Below are 10,000 nucleotides of genomic sequence, written 5' to 3' on the forward strand. Positions count from 1 at the left end.
TGAACTTTTAACAAATCCCAGGTGGATTTTTCAAACGTTTATATCCGTCACTTCTTTGTAAGGTCCACGTGCAATAGAAAGCAAGAGAGGAGGAACGGTTAGAGCCTTTAAGTGGCTGTGAAAGACAGAGACGAATCGCACGTTTAATATTAGAACGTGGAGAAAAAGAAAGAAAGAAAGAAAAAGACATCATTGGCTTTGCCGATTTCATCCACGATGTTCGCTAGTCCGCTCGATGATTTACTTTTCTGGCCTTTTTAGTAACGAGCCTGCATCTCCTTCTTCTTTCTTTTTGTTTCTTCTTGTTTTGCTTCTTCTTTTTCCTCTTCTTAGTTTATTTATTCATCCTACTTTGCCTCTCGACTCAAGAGAAAATTTTCTTATGTATGAATATATACATATAATATATATATATATATATATATATATATGTATATGTATATATATATGTATTCATTATACATTATGAAGCTTTGGCAACACGCGTGCAATCAACTGCAAGGCAACTCACCAAGTTCGTTACAATTACTCGAATATATAAATATATCGAAGAAAGATATGGGACACAATATCGAAACGTCTGCTTTAATGAACTTTATACATTGATAATTTATGAGAATATAAATGTTTCTTTTACGAGCATCCTATGGACAGAAATTTATCGATTAACTTTAGAAACTTGCACCCCTGACGATAGGCTTCCGCTACTTACACGCGTGTATTTAACGCGTATAAGAAAGTAACGAATGAAAGAAAGATCGGTTATAACGAACGCGTACGAACGTATTTATCGATAAAATCGTCTATAATTCATTGGAACGAAGCTAATAAAACATTTTGTATTTTACACGGTAAGTATCGATTTACGATAAATTCAAATATAGGTATTTCTTACAAGATAAGAAAAAGAAAGAAAAAAAGAAAGAAAGAAAGAAACACAGAAAACAACTCACCTTCCTGCTCGACCACAAAGATCTGATAATCGATTTGCTGACGTAAGAGAATCGGATGCACGTTGAAGAGTAATGCCTGCAGATGCTGTGGGCGATCACGGAACGGAATGATTATGGCTACGCGATCTCTCGCTACGCAATTCGTTGGACATCCTCTTCCACCTGGATTCACCTCGGTGAACGTTTTTTCTATGACCGATATCTCTGGTGGAATTTTACTAACGGCCACTGGACCAACTGAAATGAAAAAAAAAAAAAAAAAAGAAAAAAAAATTGACGTGATAATTGATCGATGTCGTCGTCCGATCGGATATTTATTTATTCGCGGACGTGTGCACCATACCGTTCAAATATCATTGATTTAAATATTTGATTAGGAGCAAGTAAACGTAGAAAGAACAGAGGGAGAAAGAGGGAGGAGAGAATCGAGGAGGTGGATTCCGAGCTGATAGAGAAGTCCATCGATTAACCGAGGTAAACACTCGCCACTCTTCTCCGCCTTTGTTTCCCTCGCTGTTCGGTTAACGAGCTCTGCTAGCGTGCAAATAGACAAGATCAAAGACACGAAGAATCGAATCGGAAGGAAGACGCGTTGGAAAAGGCGAGACACCCTTCCTCGTCCTTCTCTTCTTTTATTTTCCAAGCTTTGTAGGAAGTGCAAAGACAAACGACTACGGATAAAAGGAGGAGGAGGAGGAGGAGGAGGAGGAGGAAGAGGAAAGATCTCGGAAAGGTTCTCTTTTCGTAAAGCTATCGTTTTTATCTCGCGACGATCATTATTGCGTTACACGAACTTGGAAAACATTCTGTTTCTCTCGCGCTCTCTCTCTCTCTCTCTCTTTCTTAGATATTTTTGTAATATTATAAATGAGAGTACGATTTCAAATATTCAAACATAGATAATACAAACAGATCGACGAATACGCGTTTCGACGTTAACGACAAAATCTAATTTCTCTTACCGAGATTCGGAGATACAAGCGGACATTGTTGAATCGTCGCGTTATTCGTGGCATTCGAGGCATATTGAGGGCTTCCAGGAGGCAACCCAACGACGTTGCTCGTCGGAAATACTCCAGCTTCGGGTTTGGTAATGTTTGCGAGACCACTTCCACCATTATCCCCTTTGCCGCTTGATAGGAACATTTTCGAAGAGACATTGTTGTTGTTGTTGTTGTTGTTGTTGTTGTTGCTGCCTCTGAAAATGCTAGACACGGTCGCCGGACCGTATATGATCAATCCACGAGGATGGTTCCTGTATGTCCGATCGGCGTATCTGAAAGCCACACGAAGTCGACCTTTGAAATTAATAAAAAAGTTTGCTTCCCTCTCTTTCTCTCTCTCTCCTCTTTTTTTTTTTTTGTAGAAAATAGAAAATAGGTATAGACTATACTTTTTTTTTTTTTTAATTATATTAACATACAGCGCAACGATATTTATCTAGTACACCGCGAAATATTCCGTAATCCGTTCATTGATAGATATAACGTAATTAGATTGTTCGCAGTAGATACTAATAACACGACACACGAACGAAGACCATCAAGTTCTCGCCTTGAACGTGATTCCAGATACAGAGAGATAATAGTGCACAGAGGTTAAATAGATGAGCATGGTAGATATCGATCGACGGTTAATACCAAATCTAGCGGTGCATCGAGCTATCCCTTGGAAGCTAATTATCCATCGACAGCGAACCTGTGCAAGCCATGTGCGAGCGCGACCATTACTACCTCGCGGCTGACTATGCACCATTTCGTAATCGTGCGGCCACACTGGGAGTTGTCTGACGATTAGAAACTCGATCGACCGTCCAACAGTTAGCTTAATGGTTGTAGTACCTGCCTCTATGTCCGAGCAAATCACCCGGATATCCTTCGACGGGGATAAACTCCAAAGATGTACACAACTTTTTTTTCCTTTTCTATTCTTTTTTTTCTTTTTTTTTTTCTTTTTTTTCTCTTTCCCTTTCCACAACACCTAACTCAAAGAATACGAATTAATCATCGTAGCAGTAACGCGACTGTTTTTCTACGCTCTTACGTTCGATCAGATAAATCACGCGCTTACGATTTATATCGTTTTTATTAATATTACAACCGAATGTATTATTTATAAATTATCTATCTATATTTACAACGGGGGACGAGTTTCAAGGGTCATTAACGACTTCTTCCTTATTCTCTTTCTACTTTTTTGCTTGTCTTCTTTTTTTTTTCTTCTTTTTTTACGACGTCGATAGACTCGTAGAGGTAATTTCCGGGATGGAAGAAGGAGTTAAGAAAGAAATCAAAGTCCTTGGGATTCGTGTCCCTCTCCCTCTCTCTCTCTCTCTCTCTCTCTCTCTCTCTCTCTCTCTCTCTCTCTCTTTCGCGCGCGCGCTTCTCACGGGCTGACGATGCAGTATTCGGTAATTGCGAGAAGTCAAGAAATTGTCGGGAAATTGATCGTACGACGAGAACCTTGATTACGATGATCGCGATATGCGGTTCAAAACGTCTTGGCACCGTTAGTCCTTATTCCTACGATTACGTCTGGCCAAGCATTGTATGCGACGTAAGAGGATCGAGGACGAAAAAATTCTGCGATAATCGTTGGTGCAGTTGTGTAACGGTAAAAATTGCGGATGCGCGCGACTTTGACGAGTTCGAATGCGTTCGAGGTGTTGGAGGAGATTACGAGATAATGAAGCATAATTCCATCTGTCGTTTTCTACACGCGTTCGCGAACAAAAGTTGCCTTTCTTTTTCTTTTTCTATTTTCTCTTTTTTTTTTATTTTCTTTTTTTTTCAATGAAATGAAAAGAAGAAAGTACGCGACTCTTACTGCTCCCAATAAATTCTTTTTTACGTCTACATACGTATATCGTCTTTTTTTTTTTTATTAGAGATCGTCCGTTTCATTAAATAAAACGAAGACAAAAAATAAAATTTTATATCTTATTCTTTTTTTCATTAAGATTTTACCCCGTTTTGATTTAATAAGAGAAGGACGGAGAACCCTACTCTCTCTCTCTCTCTCTCTCTCTCTCTCTCTCTCTCTCTCTCTCTCTCTCTCTCTTTCCATAATTTCTCTCTTTCTTCTCACCAAAGTTCGAGATTGATTTTTTTTTTTCAGATTTTAGGAGTACCTTCATTTACTCCTCCAACCCATCTTCACTGTTCGTTGCAACGGCAATTTCCGGGGACCGTAGCATCGCAGCACACTTTTTCCTTTTTCTTGCCAACACCAACACCAGAATTCTCTCCTCTCTCTATGTATCTGTGTATGTATCTATGTATCTTTCTATCTATGTATCTATGTATGTACGTTTCCAACGAAATCACGGTCCCCGACCGAGACTCGTCTTTTTCACGCTTCGACCATCGCGATAAAGGACAGTTTGATTGGAAGACCACGCTAGGAAAGAACGGTGAACGGTCACGTCCGAGATATAAACTACGCTTACCAAGCCCTGTCAACGTGGAAAAAGAAATATTACTGCGGATATTGAATCGAGAGCTTTTCTATTTTACCCTTCTTTTCCTTTTCTCTTACAATCTTCCTCAAACACTTTCTCTCGATTAATTCCTATGGATTTATTTTCTACCTTTCTTTTTCCTTCGGTTCTATCACGCTAACTAAAATTCGAACGAAGAGATCGTTGGGTACAAAAAAGAAAAAACATAAAACGTAATAGAAAGGAAAATCGTTGCTCTATTAAATCTTTATTTTTATTTCGTCAAAGTAATACGACACGAGAAGTTAAATTTTTCAAAGATGGTCGAGTATACTCGTCGAGTTTGGCTCGTCGGTTATCAAAAATACATAAATAGGTATAAAGATAAGATGATATTTCATTGATCAATTCCAAGGATTATATTAAAATTTATTGATCGAATTAATCTTATCGAATATTCTAATACCTTTTTTCTTTATCGTCGTTCGATAAGATAATTTATATTCTTTCGACGGACGAGCGCGACAATGAAACAAAAAGAAACATGAACGACGATATCCTGTAAATTAAACTAAAAAATTTTATGATACTTAATGAATTGAATCGTGAGAAAGTCATGACGGGGATGAAGCAGAGAGAGGGTTCTACTTGTAAATTTACAACTTTACTTTATGAATATGCAACTTGTAAATAGATGATATTATCAAACTCCTCGTTGGTCTCTTATCTTTAATTCTGTGCTATAATATACAAAAAAAAAATACATAGAGAGAAAGAGAGAGAGAGAGAGAGAGAGAGGGGGGGAGAGAGAGAAGAAAAAGCGTTAACTTAAATCGACGAGTTAGACGAGAGTAATACTAACGTAGAGTGCGAAAGAAAATTCTCGAGGGAACGAAGGAAATTCTTCCGATCTATCGATCGAACGCAAATGGCTACAGGATATCTGCATATTTATACTTTAATAAACGTTACACCTTACCTATATTTTCTCCTATGTAATGTCGTATCATTTAACTCTTCGTAGATACTTTGTATGCATCTCTCGATCTAGACCGATCGAACGAACCGGATACCAATCGTTCGACGAATAATAGTAATTTTGCGAATAATGACTACCATGAGAAAGAAATAATAAAAATAATAATAATAATAATAATAATAATAATAATAATAAAGAAAAGAAAAAGAAATAGAAAAAACGAGTTTCCACGATGGTATTTCTGAATGCAAGAAAACGAATTCTCCTTTCAAATTGAAATGAATTTGTCTCTACGTGTTTTTCACGCACACACGAGCCAAAATCATCTCAGTATATATATTATATCCTGCCGGCAGAGCGCATACTACGTCGCGCACGTTGTCGTCCGGACACGAAGGAGAATTTTCATTGAAATTATTATAAATGCTTGTAATTCGAGGGATAGAAGTACATGTTTCGCTCGAATCGCGTAATTCGATAGTAACATGCGACATGCGAACGCTCACACACGTTTCGGATCGTGTCACGAAACCGTCGATTGTCCTCGTTCGTTCCGCAACGCGTTACCTTTTTGTGACTCGATGAAAAAAAAAAAAAAAAAAAAGGGAAAGACAAAAAAATAAACAAAACACCCCCTCGATAAAATACCAACCACATGATCGACGAAAATAGCGACGATTTTTAAAAATCATTCGATCTAACAGGAATTATTAACAAATGATAGCCAACGATCGATTTTTTTCCATGATAAATAACAAAGCAAGGACGTAACATTGTCGTTCTATTTATAAAAAGTTTTTATTTAATGAGAAATAATACGAGCAGAGCATTCCGTATAGATATTTTCAATATATTTCCGAGATTTCTCTGTTTCTCTATTCCATGTAGAATCTATTGTCAAGAGATCTTATTGAAAAACACACATCGATGTATACCGCGTTCGATAGGAAGGTACTAACTGTGGGATAGACAGATGATCCGTAGAACACCGACGGTTTCGTATTCGCATGCATATGCATGCAAATTGAACATGCAAGGACGGCAATCACGTAGCATGTATCCGATTCCACTTGCAAACCCTACGTCGACGTTGCTTTCAGGGAAACATTCAATGTGTTCCTTGGAACGCGTCAAGTCTGTCTCTCTCTATCTCTCTTTCTCTCTCTATTTCTATCTCTATGTATCTATCTTTCTCTCTATCTCTACATCTTCTCTATATCTTGTTTAAACTTGACTGACCGATGTATAGACACATCTATGTGAGATAGAATATGTGTATATCTATACAACCGATATATGCGTGTGTGTGTGTGTGTGTATGGCTAATATTCTTCTACTATATACATTACACACGCATCCTTACTCTAGAGATTAGTCCATTTATAGCATTTACTTCTAATTAGTAAGCTGTCTGTTTCGTGTCACTTCACATGACATACAATAACTTCCAATCTAATAAATTTGTAACGATCGATAGGGAAATCAATGAAGGAATATATATATATATATATATATACATATACATATATCAATGAACATATATATCTAAATGATATCGAAATAATATCCATCCATTTGGATATAGGTAAATTTATAAAAGCTTGCAACGATAAGGCAAATAAATTAGAAATTTTGCCTCCGTCGAGGTACGGGCTGTTTGCCAAAAATGGAATTCTCTACGTATTTTATTTTACAAAATAGAAAGGGAAAGGGAAGGGGTGGGAGAGAGAGAGAGAGAGAGAGAGAGAGAGAGAGAAAGAATAGAGACGATTTAAAGAGCAGATTTCTATGGAGAGTCACGTTGTTCGCGAACCGGTGTCTATCTACCGACGGCGAAATAAAATAACAAAATGGTACAGCTAAATCCGATAGCCAGCTATATATATATATATATATATATATATATATATATATATAAAACTACGTACATATACGCATGTACATACATACATATATATATATATGTATACGTATATATAATAGGTTTCTCCTTTCCCTAGAAAATCGCGAAAATTTCTCGAGAAAATTCTCCACTCGTTTTCGACATCCCTCGAGGTACACCTGCAGCAAAGTTAGCTTTAAAGCTTTCGAGCGATATTTGAGCGTTTAAATTTACAACGTATGGACCACTGTAAATTCTCGCTACTCATTCGTTATTCGTTCTGAGTTTCTCGTAAATTAAAAAGTCTTGCGCTTCTAGGCTATTATAACTCCCTCCTTTCTTCCTCTTCCTCTTTTTCCTTTCCGTTCTTCAACAAAAAAAGAAATTTTTAATGAAACAGATTTTGAAGACACGCGAAGCATAAAAAGAATGGATACTTCATCTGATATTTTTTCTCTCTCTCTCTCTTCCTCCTTCTTTCTGATGTAGTAACGTTGCTACCGATTTATTCATTTTTATCGAAATTTTGCCGATAGAATATATATCTTTATTTCACTTTTTTTTTTCCCTTAACCAATTATTTTATATTCTCAGCTCAAAAACGTAAATTAACGTAATTACCTTGCTGTCTATAAAAAATGGAAAATGATCTCAAAGCAGAAAAAATCTCTTCTTGCTTTTGTTCGTTCATCGCTATTCCCAAATTGTATTGAAACGCATTTGGTAAATAATCTCTTTCAAAGCTACGATACGATAATAATAATAATTATTATATTATTATTATTATTATTATTATTATTATTATTATTATTACTATTATTATTATTTAACGTGAGAAAGAATTACTCGTTCGTATAAAATGAATTTATGAAAGAGCTTACCGTTTACGGTAGTCGAACCGTAAGAACGAAGAAGGAAAAATGACGTAAAAATGAGGAGAAAAAGATGCGAAGGAGAGAAGTGACAAGAAAATTCTAATATTCATTTCGCGTGCTCTTAGGTATCGTGGTGCAAGGATGCATCAAAGATAATCATTTTGAACGACCTAAGTATATATGTATATATACATGTATGTATACATGTATGTATATATGTACATATATATATATGTATATGTACGATGACGAAGACGAAGTGGAAGACGACAACTACAATGACAAAAATTCCTAAGCTCGTCTGTTCGCGATAAGGATCTTCAATAGATTGTGTACGACGACCTCCAAGTATGTCATTATAAAGAGACACTCGATGCTTGTGTTTACAAGCGAGCGGGATGTCAACGACTTCAAAGAGAATATCGTGTGTGTGCGTGCGTATGGTGTATGATGTGTGTGTATACGTGTGTATGTAGGTGTGTGTGTGTGTGTGTGTGTGCGCGTGCGCGCGCGCGTGCAGAAGAGTGCTCAAAACAATTTCTCTCTCTTTTTCACTCTCTCAGCCTTTTTCTCCTTCTCTCTCTGTCTCTTTAGGGGGTTGTAGTTTTTATATACTTGTAGTACTATCAACGTATACTCAATCTTTTTAATACGATCCTTTCGATCGACAATTCAAACTTTTTTTTTATCTTTGTATTAACATGAATTTTAATAATAAGCTAATAATAACATTCATTCCTATAATTAGCTGGTCTCTTTATCTTCTCTTTTTTCTTCGATATTTCTCCCTTCTCCCTCGATAATTTATCGAATACGTTGTTTCATAATTCATTTCGATAATTATTCAACGTCATTTCTAACTACGTAGATTTCTTTCTTTAGAATCTAGCGAATCCTTCGAATAGTTGGTTATATTTAACGATGCACCGCTCGTATAGCGAATCCTTCTTGTACGTAGCAAAGAAAGAGAGAGAGAGAGAGAGAGAGAGAGACCAAAGGACGAGATTAGATCTTAAGGCATCGTGCCAGACTTGGAATTTATCTCGATAGTGTTCGTTCTACTAAGAACTTGTACCGGGAACCAAGTGTGATTCATCGTGACACTCGCCAGCTGTCTTCTTTGCTACTAAATAAAGCCTCTCTAATGCGGTTCAATGAGAAAGAGAAAAAAACGGAACAAAAGACTGACCATTCAAAATAAAAATTGTAACAAATTTTTACGATTCGTACGTACGTGCATTCCTATTATTCGTTTAACTTAAATAACATTTAATTTGTCTTTCCGTTTCTTTTTTCTATTTTGTAGTCGTCGAACGAATAAATCTATGTTTATCTACGGTGTATATAGAAGCGTTCCGGTGTCGTTAAATTCGATGACTAGTCGAGAAACTATGGATATAATAATTTCTATTACCCGCATTTAGAAAGAATACCGTAGTACGATTCCGATAACGCGAGTGGCTTTGACTTTCTCGCCATAAACGAACGATGGGGAAAGAGAAAAAGAGAAAGAGAGAGAAGAGAGAGCCCAACGAACGAATTAACGATAAATTGATTTAATATGACGAGCACGATTCGAACGTGCTTAGTATTATAATGACATTCCAATTGCGACGTTCGAGAAATTACGAGGAACGTCGTTTGTCTCTCTGTTCGGTCGATGGACGAACAGACAAATCAACATGGACAGAGACAGAGAGAGACAAAGAGAGAGAGAGAGAGAGAGAGAGAGAGAGAAAGATAGAGGTGGAATTTATCCAGAGGAATATGAATGAATGCATTCAAATATGAATTAACGCGGGAAATCGACGCGTACATGAATACATATATACATCATACACAGACACATGCTGCCTATCCGAGAATATTTGA

At 36.7% G+C, this 10,000-nt stretch overlaps 1 protein-coding gene across 1 annotated transcript in view; it reads right to left on the reverse strand.

Annotated features, from left to right (window-relative positions):
• The window catches only part of LOC122633508 (beta-1,4-N-acetylgalactosaminyltransferase bre-4-like), a 21,158-nt gene that overhangs the window by 7,899 nt on the left and 3,259 nt on the right, over positions 1-10,000 (reverse strand). The window contains exons 2-3 of the mRNA XM_043821464.1: positions 1,916-2,229; positions 954-1,190 (exon numbers count right to left, since the gene is read on the reverse strand). Coding sequence (XP_043677399.1) covers positions 954-1,190; positions 1,916-2,229 — 551 coding nt within the window. The remainder of the gene's footprint in view (positions 1-953; positions 1,191-1,915; positions 2,230-10,000) is intronic.

The sequence above is a fragment of the Vespula pensylvanica genome, chromosome 12 (genome assembly GCF_014466175.1).
Source record: "Vespula pensylvanica isolate Volc-1 chromosome 12, ASM1446617v1, whole genome shotgun sequence".
Taxonomy (NCBI): Eukaryota; Metazoa; Arthropoda; class Insecta; order Hymenoptera; family Vespidae; genus Vespula; species Vespula pensylvanica.